The 15,629-nt window shown below is 46.7% G+C and overlaps 1 protein-coding gene across 1 annotated transcript in view; it reads right to left on the bottom strand.

The window, feature by feature from the left end:
• LOC120050390 (netrin-G1-like) overlaps positions 1-15,629 on the bottom strand; it is a 239,656-nt gene that overhangs the window by 145,270 nt on the left and 78,757 nt on the right. The window contains exon 2 of the mRNA XM_038996978.1: positions 5,641-6,284. Coding sequence (XP_038852906.1) covers positions 5,641-6,284 — 644 coding nt within the window. The remainder of the gene's footprint in view (positions 1-5,640; positions 6,285-15,629) is intronic.

Here is a 15,629-nt window from a genome sequence, read left to right as displayed (position 1 = left end):
CCTGGTAATATGGTCAACGCAACAACTCTACCCACAGCCAGGACACAGCCAGGACACAGCCAGGACACAGCCAGGACACAGCCAGGACACAGCCAGGACACAGACAGGACACAGCCAGGACACAGCCAGGACACAGACAGGACACAGCAGGACACAGACAGGACACAGACAGGACACAGACAGGACACAGACAGGGCACAGCCAGGACACAGCCAGGACACAGCCAGGACACAGCCAGGACACAGACAGGACACAGACAGGACACAGACAGGGCACAGACAGGGCACAGACAGGACACAGACAGGACACAGACAGGACACAGACAGGACACAGCCAGGACACAGCCAGGACACAGCCAGGACACAGCCAGGACACAGCCAGGACACAGCCAGACACAGCCAGGACACAGCCAGGACACAGACAGGACACAGCCAGGACACAGACAGATACAGACAGGACACAGACAGACACGACAGGACACAGCCAGGACACAGACAGATACAGACAGGACACAGCCAGGACACAGCCAGGACACAGCCAGGACACAGCCAGGACACAGCCAGGACACAGCCAGGACACAGACAGGACACAGCCAGGACACAGACAGGACACAGACAGATACAGACAGGACACAGACAGGACACAGCCAGGACACAGCCAGGACACAGACAGATACAGACAGGACACAGCCAGGACACAGCCAGGACACAGACAGACACAGACGCCAGATAGCTGCCCAACGACGCCCACAGCCAGGACACAGACAGACACAGACGCCAGATAGCTGCCCAACGACGCCCCAGCCAGGACACAGACAGACACAGACGCCAGATAGCTGCCAACACACGGCCACAGCCAGGACACAGACAGACACAGACGCCAGATAGCTGCCCAACGACGCCCACAGCCAGGACACAGACAGACACAGACGCCAGATAGCTGCCCAACGACGCCCACAGCCAGGACACAGCCAGGACACAGCCAGGACACAGCCAGGACACAGCCAGACACAGACGCCATAGCTGCCCAACGACGCCCCACGCCAGGACACAGACAGACACAGACGCCAGATAGCTGCCCAACGACGCCACAGCCAGGACACAGACAGACACAGACGCCAGATAGCTGCCCAACGACGCCCACAGCCAGGACACAGCCAGGACACAGACGCCAGATAGCTGCCCAACGACCCCACAGCCAGGACACAGACAGACACAGAAGCCAGATAGCTGCCCAACGACGCCCACAGCCAGGACACAGACAGACACAGACGCCAGATAGCTGCCAACGACGCCCCACAGCCAGGACACAGACAGACACAGACGCCAGATAGCTGCCCAACGACGCCCACAGCCAGGACACAGACAGACACAGACGCCAGATAGCTGCCCAACGACGCCCACAGCCAGGACACAGACAGACACAGACGCCAGATAGCTGCCCAACGACGCCCACAGCCAGGACACAGACAGACACAGACGCCAGATAGCTGCCCAACGACGCCCACAGCCAGGACACAGACAGACACAGACGCCAGATAGCTGCCAACGACCCCACAGCCAGGACACAGACAGACATAGACGCCAGATAGCTGCCCAACGACGCCCACAGCCAGGACACAGACAGACACAGACGCCAGATAGCTGCCCAACGACGCCCACAGCCAGGACACAGACAGACACAGACGCCAGATCTGCCCAACGACGCCACAGCCAGGACACAGACAGACACAGACGCCAGAAGCTGCCAACGACGCCCACAGCCAGGACACAGACAGACACAGACGCCAGATAGCTGCCCAACGACGCCCACAGCAGGACACAGACAGACACAGACGCCAGATAGCTGCCCAACGACGCCCACAGCCAGGACACAGACAGACACAGACGCCAGATAGCTGCCCAACGACGCCCACAGCCGAACACAGACAGACACAGACGCCAGATAGCTGCCCAACGACGCCCACAGCCAGGACACAGACAGACACAGACGCCAGATCATGCCCAACGACGCCCACAGCCAGAACACAGACAGACACAGACGCCAGATAGCTGCCCAACGACGCTCACAGCCAGGACACAGACAGACACAGACGCCAGATAGCTGCCCAACGACGCCCACAGCCAGGACACAGACAGACACAGACGCCAGATAGCTGCCCAATGACGCCCACAGCCAGGACACAGACAGACACAGACACCAGATAGCTGCCCAACGACGCCCACAGCCAGGGCACAGACAGATACAGACGCCAGATAGCTGCCCAACGACGCCCATAGCCAGGACACAGACAGACACAGACGCCAGATAGCTGCCCAACGACACCCACAGGCAGGACACAAACAGATGCCAGATAGTTAGCTGCTCAACGACGCCCACAGCCAGAACACAAACAGACGCAGATGCCAGATAGCTGCCCAACGACGCCCACAGCCAGAACACAAACAGACGCAGATGCCAGATAGCTGCCCAGCGAAGCCCACAGCCAGGACACAAAGAGATGCCAGATAGCTGCCCAATGAAGCCCATAGCCAGGACACAGACAGACGCCAGGGAGGTGGCCCAACGACGCGCAGTTAGTAGAAACAGGGTGTTGTAAATGTGTTCAGTACTGTGGCAGTTAGTAGAAACAGGGTGTTGTAAATGTGTTCAGTACTGTGGCAGTTAGTAGAAACAGGGTGTTGTAAATGTGTTCAGTACTGTGGCAGTTAGTAGAAACGGGGTGTTGTAAATGTGTTCAGTACTGGGCAGTTAGTAGAACAGGGTGTTGTAAATGTGTTCAGTACTGTGGCAGTTAGTAGAAACAGGGTGTTGTAAATGTGTTCAGTACTGTGGCAGTTAGTAGAAACAGGGTGTTGTAAATGTGTTCAGTACTGTGGCAGTTAGTAGAAACAGGGTGTTGTAAATGTATTCAGTACTGTGGCAGTTAGTAGAAACAGGGTGTTGTAAATGTGTTCAGTACTGTGGCAGTTAGTAGAAACAGGGTGTTGTAAATGTGTTCAGTACTGTGGCAGTTAGTAGAAACAGGGTGTTGTAAATGTGTTCAGTACTGTGGCAGTTAGTAGAAACAGTTAGTAGAAACAGGGTGTTGTAAATGTGTTCAGTACTGTGGCAGTTAGTAGAAACAGGGTGTTGTAAATGTGTTCAGTACTGGGGCAGTTAGTAGAAACAGGGTGTTATAAATGTGTTCAGTACTGTGGCAGTTAGTAGAAACAGTTAGTAGAAACAGGGTGTTGTGAATGTGTTCAGTACTGGGGCAGTTAGAAGAAACAGGGTGTTGTAAATGTGTTCAGTACTGGGGCAGTTAGTAGAAACAGTTAGTAGAAACAGTTATTAGAAACAGGGTGTTGTAAATGTGTTCAGTACTGTGGCAGTTAGTAGAAACAGTTAGTAGAAACAGGGTGTTGTAAATGTGTTCAGTACTGTGGCAGTTAGTAGAAACAGGGTGTTGTAAATGTGTTCAGTACTGTGGCAGTTAGTAGAAACAGGGTGTTGTAAATGTGTTCAGTACTGTGGCAGTTAGTAGAAACAGGGTGTTGTAAATGTGTTCAGTACTGTGGCAGTTAGTAGAAACGGGGTGTTGTGAATGTGTTCAGTACTGTGGCAGTTAGTAGAAACAGGGTGTTGTAAATGTGTTCAGTACTGTGGCAGTTAGTAGAAACGGGGTGTTGTAAATGTGTTCAGTACTGTGGCAGTTAGTAGAAACAGGGTGTTGTAAATGTGTTCAGTACTGTGGCAGTTAGTAGAAACGGGGTGTTGTAAATGTGTTCAGTACTGGGGCAGTTAGTAGAAACAGGGTGTTGTGAATGTGTTCAGTACTGTGGCAGTTAGTAGAAACAGGGTGTTGTAAATGTGTTCAGTACTGTGGCAGTTAGTAGAAACAGGGTGTTGTGAATGTGGTCAGTACTGTGGCAGTTAGTAGAAACATGGTGTTGTAAATGTGTTCAGTACTGGGGCAGTTAGTAGAAACAGTTAGTAGAAACAGTTATTAGAAACAGGGTGTTGTGAATGTGTTCAGTACTGTGGCAGTTAGTAGAAACAGGGTGTTGTAAATGTGTTCAGTACTGTGGCAGTTAGTAGAAACAGGGTGTTGTAAATGTGTTCAGTACTGTGGCAGTTAGTAGAAACAGGGTGTTGTAAATGTGTTCAGTACTGTGGCAGTTAGTAGAAACAGGGTGTTGTAAATGTGTTCAGTACTGTGGCAGTTAGTAGAAACAGGGTGTTGTAAATGTGTTCAGTACTGTGGCAGTTAGTAGAAACGGGGTGTTGTAAATGTGTTCAGTACTGGGGCAGTTAGTAGAAACAGGGTGTTGTAAATGTGTTCAGTACTGTGGCAGATTGTAGAAACAGGGTGTTGTAAATGTATTCAGTACTGTGGCAGTTAGTAGAAACAGGGTGTTGTAAATGTGTTCAGTCCTGGGGCAGTTGGGGCAGTAGAAATATTAGTACTGGGGCAGTAGAAATATTATTTCCTGAAAAGCAGTTCCACTATCAAGAGTTGTCAAAGGAATTGGTTAGGAAAGGAACCCTTTAGGCTGGCATATTCTTGGCTCAAAGCAGAAATAACTAAATGTGATTCTCCCTACAGCAGCTGTAGGTTTTCTAAAGAGGTGAATTGTAGTGATGCTGATTGATTGCAAGGCCATGTTTTGCCGTGAGTACAATTCATTTTCAGTTTGGTGAATCATATTACAAATTCAATTAATTTATATCAGCCTAGCGTGTCAGCGCCTACAGTAGCTGAGATAAACTATCAGAATTTACATCACACGTCCAATATCTTTTTGGAATGTGTAACAGTGGTGAGACATTAACTATGTATTATGGACGTGACTATGTATATTTCATTTCAGTCAAACTGAATCCTGAACTATCCTGCTCTATCAATGATTCTGTCCAGAATCACACTGTATTAATTTGGCAATACTGACTAAATAATAAAACAAACTGTAGCCACATACCAAAGACACACACAATAACATTATAAAGCACATGTAAACCCAGTGGCAGAAAAAGGCTCCATTAGGTTGGAACCTCATTGTGAAAGAACAAAACTAACTAGCCAAGGTAACCTGTAACATATAGTCAGAGCAATTATCTGCTTTGTACCGTTAATACTTAGAATAGCAAAGTATTCATCTATTTTGTTGAAAAAGACAACAAAAAAATTGCATTCATCAAAGCACATTGTGAGAGCTTACCTACTTGGTCTCTGACGGAAACGTGGACACCATAACAATATGCAGAGGGAACATCGTGGACACCATAACAATATGCAGAGGGAACATCGTGGACACCATAACAATATGCAGAGGGAACATCGTGGACACCATAACAATATGCAGAGGGAACATCGTGGACACCATAACAACATGCAGAGGGAACATCGTGGACACCATAACAATATGCAGAGGGAACATCGTGGACACCATAACAATATGCAGAGGGAACATCGTGGACACCATAACAACGTGCAGAGGGAACATCGTGGACACCATAACAATATGCAGAGGGAACATCGTGGACACCATAACAATATGCAGAGGGAACATCGTATGTGCAGGAGTTCGCTTTTCTAAAATGAACATGAAAAAAAAACAGTCATGTAAGATTCACATGTGCACATAGTCCGAGCCTTACCTGCCCTGCACCTTGATATCAGAGATGGCGTAGAAGTATCTGGACAGGTTGTTCTCATCCACCATGGTGGCCCCGGTGGCCGGTCGGAGGAGCCGGACCCTCAGGTCTGTAATGGTGAAGAAGTCCCTCAGGTTCTTGGTAGTGTCTAACTGACCGTAGAGGGATGCCATGTTGTGGAGGTGTGGCCCGGCGAACAGTGCGAAACGGTCCTTGATCTCGAAGCGGACGGTTTTAGCGTTCTTCCACACGTAGCCCCTGGAGTATTCCTCGGTACAGATGATGTCTAGAAGGGTGTGCTGGGTCAGGTCCTGGACAGTCTTGTGCTCCATGGTGAAGGCGTCTAGACAGTCTGTGGCGTAGAACTGGTAGGGTTGCCAGGTCTTACCGTAGTCCAGCGACTTCTCCAAAACCATCTGTTCCGGGCGTCCGGACTCGAAGGTGACAACGATGTCATCGGTCAGCTCAATGGTTTTTTTCCAGGACAGTGTGATGTTGACCAGGAGGGCCTTGGGATACTTCTTCCAGGAACTGGACTGCCAGAAGGTTGTGGGGTTGCGACCCTCAAAATCGAACATGAGCTCCGGAGGGTGGGCCAGGTCCTCGTTTTGGGCGTCGCATTCGTTGTTACACATGTAAGGATTCTCCTACAAGACAGCAAATAATAGAGAAAGAGAAAGGTAGAGATTTAGGAATCTTAACGGTAAACAATAATACAGGTACCAAAAACTCATTTTTATTAGCCTTGAGTCCTCTATGTAGCCAAGAGTAGGTTCAAAAATATATACTTGTAAGGATATACTCCCTGTAGCATACAGCACAGATGCCTAGTACGACTATGGCACGGATCATTGTGTAATAGTAATTGATGTGCTTGTGGGGTCCAGGGTTGTTTTTTTATTTTTTCTCCTTTATTTAACCAGGTAGGCTAGTTGAGAACAAGTTCTCATTTGCAACTGTGACCTGGCCAAGATAAAGCATAGCAATTCGACACATATAACAACACAGAGTTACACATGGAATAAACAAAACATAGTCAATAATGCAGTAGAACAAAAGAAAACAAAAAGTCTATATACAGTGAGTGCAAATGAGGTAAAATAAGGGAGTTAAGGCAATAAATAGGCCATGGTGGCGAAGTAATTACAATATAGAAATTAAACACTGGGATGGTAGATGTGCAGAAGATGAATGTGCAAGTAGAGATACAGGGGTGCAAAGAAGCAAGATGAATAAATAAATGCTGTATGGGGATGAGGTAGGTAGATAGATGGGCTGTTTACAGATGGGCTATGTACAGGTGCAGTGATCTGTGAGCTGCTCTGACAGCTGGTGCTTAAAGCTAGTGACGGAGATATGAGTCTCCAGCTTCAGAGAATTTTGCAGTTCGTTCCAGTCATTGGCAGCAGAGAACTGGAAGGAAAGATGACCCAAGGAGGAATTGGCTTTGGGGGTGACCAGTGAGATATACCTGCTGGAGCGCGTGCTACGAGTGGGTGTTGCTATGGTGACCAGTGAGCTGAGATAAGGCGGGGCTTTACCTAGCAGAGACTTGTAGATAACCTGTAGCCAGTGGGTTTGGCAACGAGTATGAAGCGATGGCCAACCAACGAGAGCGTACAGGTCGCAATGGTGGGTAGTGTATGGGGCTTTGGTGACAAAACGGATGGCACTTATAGACTGCATCCATTTTTTTGAGTAGAGTGTTGGAGGCTATTTTATAGATAACATTTCCGAAGTCGAGGATCGGTAGGATGGTCAGTTTTACGAGGGTATGTTTGGCAGCATGAGTGAAGGATGCTTTGTTGCGAAATAGGAAGCCGATTCTAGATTTAATTTTGGATTGGAGATGCTTAATGTGAGTCTGGAAGGAGAGTTTACAGTCTAACCAGACACCTAGGTATTTGTAGTTGTCCACGTATTCTAAGTCAGAGCCGTCCAGAGTAGTGATGTTGGACGGGCGATCAGGTGCGGGCAGCGATCGGTTGAATAGCATGCATTTAATAGCATGCATTTAAGAGCAGTTGGAGGCCACGGAAGGAGAGTTGTATGGTATTGAAGCTTGTCTGGAGGTTAATTAACACAGTGTCCAAAGAAGGGCCAGAAGTATACAGAATGGTGTCGTCTGCATAGAGGTGTATCAGAGAATCACCAGCAGCAAGAGCAACATCATTGATGTATACAGAGAAGAGAGTCGGCCCAAGGATTGAACCCTGTGGCAACCCCATAGTGACTGCCAGAGGTCCGGACAACAGGCCCTCCGATTTGACACACTGAACTCTATCAGAGAAGTAGTTGGTAAACCAGGCGAGGCAATCATTTGAGAAACCAAGGCTGTCGAGTCTGCCAATAAGAATGTGGTGATTCTAGCTGTGGTAATGATTGAGTGGCTTGTCCATTAGAAAACACCTATAGACAGATTCATTTTTCATGGGGACGTTTCAGAGAAGTCCACCTCCACCTCTGACTTACAACCAACCTCTTCAGAGAAGACCACCTCCAACTTACACCATATCTCTTCAAAAGAAGTCCACCTCCAACTTACAACATACCACTTCAGAGAAGTCCCTCTCCACCTACGACTTACAACATACCACTTCAGAGAAGTCCCTCTCCACCTATGACTTACAACATATTACTTCAGAGAAGTCCCCCTCCACCTACGACTACGTCTTCTCATAGCCACACTGCAAGAACCAACGTCAGACAGGGTCTAGCATTTGTATCTTATATCATATTCACTGTATCATTTTTTAAATACTTATCTCTAGATCTTTGCTCTATTGCTCACGCCATTATAAACAGCAGTAAAGTCCTGAGGGGTAGATAGAGAATAGTCAGGAATACCTTGTGCCTAATGTGTTCGTTAGTAGCAAGTATAAAGTGAAGTTCAGTCTAACAAGGGGAGAATAAACCACTATCTTTCCACAGTCATTATTTTTTGCACAAAGGGAAAGGTGGATACCTAGTCAGTTGTACAACTGAATGCATTCAACTGAAATGTGTCTTCCGCATTTAACCCAATCCCTCTGAATCAGAGAGTTGCGGGGGCCTGCCAAAATCAAAATCCACGTCTTCGGCGCCTGGGGAACAGTGGTTAACTGCCTTGCTCAGGGGCAGAACGACAGATTTTTACCTTGTCAGCTCAGGGATTTGATCCCGCAACCTTTCAGTTACTGGCCCAACAATCTAACCACTAGGCTACCTGCCTGGCTCCATCTGAATTTCATGTCTGGATAACTCAATCAAATTTCAAATCAAATGTATTTATATAGCCCTTCTTATATCAGCTGATACCTCAAAGTGCTGTACAGAAACCCAGCCTAAAACCCCAAACAGCAAGCAATGCAGGTGTAGAAGCAGTGGCTAGGAAAAACTCCCCAGAAAGACCAAAACCTAGGAAGAAACCTAGAGAGGAACCAGGCTATGAGGGGTGGCCAGTCCTCTTCTGGCTGTGCCGGGTGGAGATTATAACAGAACATGGCCAAGATGTTCAAATGTTCATAAATTACCAGAATGGTCAAATAATAATAATAACAGTAGTTGTCGAGAGTGCAACAGGTCAGCACCTCAGGAGTAAATGTCAGTTGGCTTTTCATAGCCGATCATTGAGAGTATCTCTATCAATCCTGCTGTCTCTAGAGAGTTGAAAACAGCAGGTCTGGGACAGGTAGCACGTCCAGTGAACAAGAGGTGAGGTGTGTCTCAAGAGGTGTGTCTTTTTTCAATTCTGACATTGACGGAAGACAAATATACCATCCAACCTCAAGTTCAAAGTCAAGGCTATCACCCTGAGAGAGGGAGAGCATAACATTAAAGATAGCAGTAGTAGTAGTCACAGCAGTAGCTATAGCAGTAGTAGTAGTCGCAGCGGTAGCTATAGCAGTAGTAGCAGCAGTAGCAACAGCAGTAGTAGCAGCGGTAGCAACAGCAGTAGTCGCAGCAGAACTATAGCAGTAGTAGCAGCGGTAGCTATAGCAGTAGTAGCAGCGGTAGCTAAAGCCGTAGTAGTAGTCGCAGCAGTAGCTATAGCAGTAGTCGCAGCAGTAGCAAGATCGGTAGTCACATCAGTAGCTATAGCAGAATCAGCAGCAGTAGCTATAGCAGTAGTCACAGCAGTAGCAACATCGGTAGTCGCAGCAGTAGCTATAGCAGTAGTAGTAGTAGCAGCAGTAGCAACATCGGTAGTCACATCAGTAGCTATAGCAGTAGTAGTAGTAGCAGCAGTAGCAACATCGGTAGTCACATCAGTAGCTATAGCAGTAGTAGTAGTAGCAGCAGTAGCAACATTGGTAGTCGCAGCAGTAGCTATAGTAGTAGTCGCAGCAGTAGCTTTTGCAGTAGTCGCAGCAGTAGCTATAGCAGTAGTAGCAGTAATAGCTATAGCAGTAGTCGCAGCAGTAGCTATAGTAGTAGTCGCAGCAGTAGCTTTTGCAGTAGTCGCAGTAATAGCTATAGCAGTAGTAGCAGTAATAGCTATAGCAGTAGTCGCAGCAGTAGCTTTTGCAGTAGTCGCAGCAGTAGCTATAGCAGTAGTAGCAGCAGTAGCTATAGCAGTAGTAGCAGTAATAGCTATAGCAGTAGTAGCAGTAATAGCTATAGCAGTAGTAGCAGTAATAGCTATAGCAGTAGTCGCAGCAGTAGCTTTTGCAGTAGTCGCAGCAGTAGCTTTTGCAGTAGTCGCAGCAGTAGCTATAGCAGTAGTAGCAGTAATAGCTATAGCAGTAGTCGCAGCAGTAGCTATAGTAGTAGTCGCAGCAGTAGCTATAGCAGTAGTAGCAGCAGTAGCTATAGCAGTAGTCGCAGCAGTAGCTATAGTAGTAGTCGCAGCAGTAGCTATAGCAGTAGTAGCAGTAATAGCTATAGCAGTAGTCGCAGCAGTAGCTTTTGCAGTAGTCGCAGCAGTAGCTATAGTAGTAGTCGCAGCAGTAGCTATAGCAGTAGTAGCAGTAATAGCTATAGCAGTAGTAGCAGTAATAGCTATAGCAGTAGTCGCAGCAGTAGCTATAGTAGTAGTCGCAGCAGTAGCTATGGCAGTAGTAGCAGTAGTAGCTATAGCAGTAGTCGCAGCAGTAGCTACAGCAGTAGTCACAGCGGTAGCTCTAGCAGTGGTAGCCGTAGCTGCAGCAGTAGCTATAGTAATAGTAGCAGCAGTAGCTATAGTAGTAGTCACATCAGTAGCTACAGCAGTAGTCACAGCGGTAGCTCTAGCAGTGGTAGCCGTAGCTGCAGCAGTAGCTGCAGCAGTAGCTATAGTAGTAGTAGCAGCAGTAGCTATAGTAGCAGTCGCAGCAGTAGCTATAGCAGTAGTCACATCAGTAGCTATAGCAGTAGTAGCAGCAGTAGCTATAGCAGTAGTAGCAGCAGTAGCTATAGCAGTGGTAGTAGTAGGTGCAGCAGTAGCTATAGCAGTGGTAGCAGTAGCTATAGCAGTAGTAGCAGCAGTAGCTATAGCAGTAGTAGCAGCAGTAGCTATAGCAGTGGTAGTAGTAGGTGCAGCAGTAGCTATAGCAGTAGTAGTAGCAGTTGCTATAGCAGTGGTAGCAGTAGCTGCAGTAGTAGCTATAGCAGTAGTAGTAGCAGTAGCTATAGCAGTAGTCACAGCAGTAGCTATAGCAGTAGTAGTAGCAGTAGCTATAGCAGTAGTAGTAGTAGTAGCTATAGCAGTAGTCGCAGCAGTAGCTATAGCAGTAGTAGCAGCAGTAGCTATAGCAGTAGTAGTAGCAGTAGCTATAGCAGTAGTAGTAGCAGTAGCTATAGCAGTAGTAGCAGCAGTAGCTATAGCAGTAGTAGTAGCAGTAGCTATAGCAGTAGTAGCAGCAGTAGCTATAGTAGTAGTCGCAGCAGTAGCTATAGCAGTAGTCGCAGTAGTAGCTATAGCAGTGGTAGCAGTAGTCGCAGCAGTAGCTATAGCAGTAGTAGCAGCAGTAGCTATAGCAGTAGTAGTAGTAGTAGCTATAGCAGTGGTAGTAGTAGCTATAGCAGTAGTAGTAGCAGTAGCTATAGTAGTCGCAGCAGTAGCTATAGCAGTAGCTGCAGTAGTAGCTATAGCAGTAGTAGTAGCAGTAGCTATAGTAGTTGTCACAGTATTAGCTATAGTAGTAGTCGCAGCAGTAGCTATAGTAGTAGTCGCAGCAGTAGCTATAGCAGTGGTAGCAGTAGTCGCAGCAGTAGCTATATTAGTAGTAGCAGCAGTAGCTATAGCAGTAGTAGTAGCAGTAGCTATAGCAGTAGTAGTAGCAGTAGCTATAGCAGTAGCTGCAGTAGTAGCTATAGCAGTAGTAGTAGCAGTAGCTATAGCAGTCGTCACAGTATTAGCTATAGTAGTAGTCGCAGTAGTAGCTATAGTAGTAGTCGCAGCAGTAGCTATAGCAGTGGTAGCAGTAGCTATAGCAGTAGCTGCAGTAGTAGCTATAGCAGTAGTAGTAGCAGTAGCTATAGCAGTCGTCACAGTATTAGCTATAGTAGTAGTCGCAGTAGTAGCTATAGCAGTAGTAGTAGCAGTAGCTATAGCAGTAGTAGTAGTAGTAGCTATAGCAGTAGTCGCAGCAGTAGCTATAGCAGTAGTAGTAGCAGTAGCTATAGCAGTAGTAGCAGTAGTAGCTATAGCAGTAGTCGCAGCAGTAGCTATAGCAGTAGTAGTAGCAGTAGCTATAGCAGTAGTAGCAGTAGTAGCTATAGCAGTAGTCGCAGCAGTAGCTATAGCAGTAGTCGCAGCAGTAGCTATAGCAGTGGTAGTAGTAGGCACAGCAGTAGCTATAGCAGTAGTAGTAGTACCAGTAGCTATAGCAGTGGTAGCCGTAGCTGTAGTAGCTATAGCTGAAGCAGCAGCAGTAGCTATAGCAGTAGTAGCAGCGGTAGCCGTAGCTATCGCTCACACACTCTCTCACACTCACACAGAGGCAGGTGAGCAGGCAGCTGCTGTGAAGGTTTCAGACCTATGTACCGCCTCGGATTCATCAACACGAAACCATCCGCCTCAAAACATTTGAAAGGTTTACCACAAGTCATTACACCACAATGTTCCCCATCCCTGGGGCTGTGGTACTTCAGAAAGGACCTTTCAACAGAGACGCTCCTACAATCTATGAGGACAAGATAATCCGCCACATGATTAGGTAGGAGATGTCAGTGTCTGTGGTTCTGTGGCTAGGGCGACAGGAATACAAAGGAGTACTCTCTCTGTGTGATGTAGGACAGAAAAATAAAGCTGAAGGCCAGAGGTAAAGAAAGAGAGGGGTCGAGAGAAAGGGAGAGAGAGGAAAAGAAAGGAAGAGAAAGGAAGTGAGAGAGAGAGAGAGAGAGAGAGAGAGAGACAGAGACAGAGACAGAGACAGAGACAGAGACAGAGACAGAGAGAGAGAGAGAGAGAGAGAGAGAGAGAGAGAGAGAGAGAGAGAGAGAGAGATAGAGAGAATGAAAAAGGAAAGGGAGAGAAAGAGTGTTCCTGTTAATAAGCCATTTTTTCTTGTCCTTCAAGGCGATGATGAAACGGGCATTTAGCCTTTTAACTGGCCCAGAGTCACATTAACATCCTGTCAAGGCAATCTCTGAGCGCTGGAAAATGGGAACCTGGGGAGTGAGCAGTGAGCAGTGAGAGGAAAGGCTGGCAGCGGAAATGTTTCACTTGGGGTTTCAATGGGTAACACAGTAAGGAGGTTAGGGGTGCCATCACCTGCCATATGCTGTGCTGTGTCCACAGACAGGAATGGAAGAGGGCTCATTATCTGGAGGTTACAGGGGCTTTGGGGATTAGAGAAGGACTGTGAAGGAATTGTGGAATACCATCCCCTGGATGCCCCCGGGGCAAAATGGACTGGATCATTTAAAAGAACCTGGTACACTCAGGTTTCTACGGTTGAGGTGAATTAAAGAGTGCCGTTAATTAACTTCTCAATCAATAAATCAAATTGTATTTGTCACATGTTTAGCAAACAACAGGTGTAGACTAAGAGTGAAATGCTTACTGACGGGCCCTTCCTAACAATGCAGAGAGAAAGAAATTAATGAAAAAATAGTAAGATAAGGAATAAATCCAAAAAGAGTAATGATAACTAGGCTATATACACAGGGTACCAGTACTGAGTCAATGATAACTCAGCTATGTACACAGGGTACCAGTACTGAGTAACAATAACTAGACCATATACACAGGGCCCCAGGACTGAGTCAATGATAACTAGGCTATATACACATTGTACCAGTACTGAGTAACAATAACTAGGCTATATACACATGGTACCAGTACTGAGTCAATGATGACTAGGCTATATACACAGGATACCAGGACTGAGTCAATGATAACTAGGCTATATACACATTGTACCAGTACTGAGTAACAATAACTAGGCTATATACACATGGTACCAGTACTGAGTCAATGATGACTAGGCTATATACACAGGGTACCAGTACTGAGTCAATGATAACTAGGCCATATACACAGGGTTACCAGTACTGAGTCAATGATAAAAATGGCTATATACACAGGGTAACAGTACTAAGTTTATGTGCAGGGGTATGAGGTAATAACTTGGCTATATACACGGGTTACTAGTACCAAGTTGATGTGCAGGGTTACATGGTAATAACTTGGCTATATACACAATACCCCACAATGACAAAGTGACAACAGGTTTTTAGAAATGTTTGCCAAATTGTTAAAAATAAAAACAGAAATATCTTATTCACATAGGTATTCAGACCCTTTCCTATGAGACTCGAAATTGAGCTCAGGTGCATCCTGTTTCCATTCATCATCCTTGAGATGTTTCTACAACTTGGAGGCCACCTGTGGTAAATTCAATTGATTGGACATGATTTGGAAAGGCACACACCTGTCTATATAAGGTCACACAATTGCCAGTGCATGTCAGAGCAAAAAACAAGCCATGAGGTCAAAGGAATTGTCCATAGAGCTCCGAGACACGATTGTGTCGAGGCACAGATCTGGGGAAGGGTAACAACACATTTCTGCAGCATTGAAGGTCCCCAAGAACACAGTGGTCTCCATCATTCTTATATGGAAGAAGTTTGGAACCACCAAGACTCTTCCTAGAGCTGACCACCTGCAAAACTGAGCAATCGGGGGGAGAAGGGCCTTGGTCAGGAACCCGATGGTCACGCTGACAGAGCTCTAGAGTTCCTCTGTGGAGATGGGAGAACCTTCTAGAAGTACGACAATCTCAGCAGCACTCCACCAATCAGGCCTTTATGGTAGATTAGCCAGACGAAAGCCCCTCCTCAGTAAAAGGCACATGACAGTCCACTTGGAGTTTGCCAAAAGGCACCTAAAGACGCTCAGACCATGAGAAACAAGATTCTGTCGTTTGATGAAACCAAGATTGAACTCTTTGGCCTGAATGCCATGCATCAAGTCTGGAGGAAACCTGGCACCATCCCTACGGTGAAGCATGGTGGTGGCAGTATCATGCTGTGGGGATTTTTTCGCCGGCAGGGACTGGGAGACATGTCAGGATCGAGGAAAAGATGAATGAAGCAAAGTACAGACATATCCTTGATGAAAACCTGCTCCAGAGCACGCAGGACCTCAGACTGGGATGAAGGTTCACCTTCCAACAGGACAACGACCCTAAGCACACAGCCAAGACAACACAGGAGTGGCTTCGGGACAAGTCTCTGAATGACCTTGAGTGGCCCAGCCAGAGCCCAGACCTGATGGAACATCTGTGGAGAGACCTGAAAATAGCTGTGCAGTGACGCTCCCCATCCAACCTGACAGAGCTTGAGAGGATCTGCAGAGAAGAATGGAAGAAACTCCCCAAATACAGGTATGCCAATGCTGTAGCATCATACCCAAGAAGACTCCAGGCTGTACTTGCTGCCAAAGGTGCTTCAACAAAGTACTGAGTAAAGGGTCTGAATACTTATGTAAATGTGATATTTCAGTTTATTATTTTGTATAAATTAGCAAATATTTCTAAAAATATTTCCAAAGTCACTGTATATCTACACTCCGAACTGACATTGTC

This window comes from Salvelinus namaycush, chromosome 7 (assembly GCF_016432855.1).
Source record: "Salvelinus namaycush isolate Seneca chromosome 7, SaNama_1.0, whole genome shotgun sequence".
NCBI lineage: Eukaryota > Metazoa > Chordata > Actinopteri > Salmoniformes > Salmonidae > Salvelinus > Salvelinus namaycush.
Note: the sequence above shows the minus strand (reverse complement) of the source record. Positions and strands in the feature narration are given on the sequence as shown.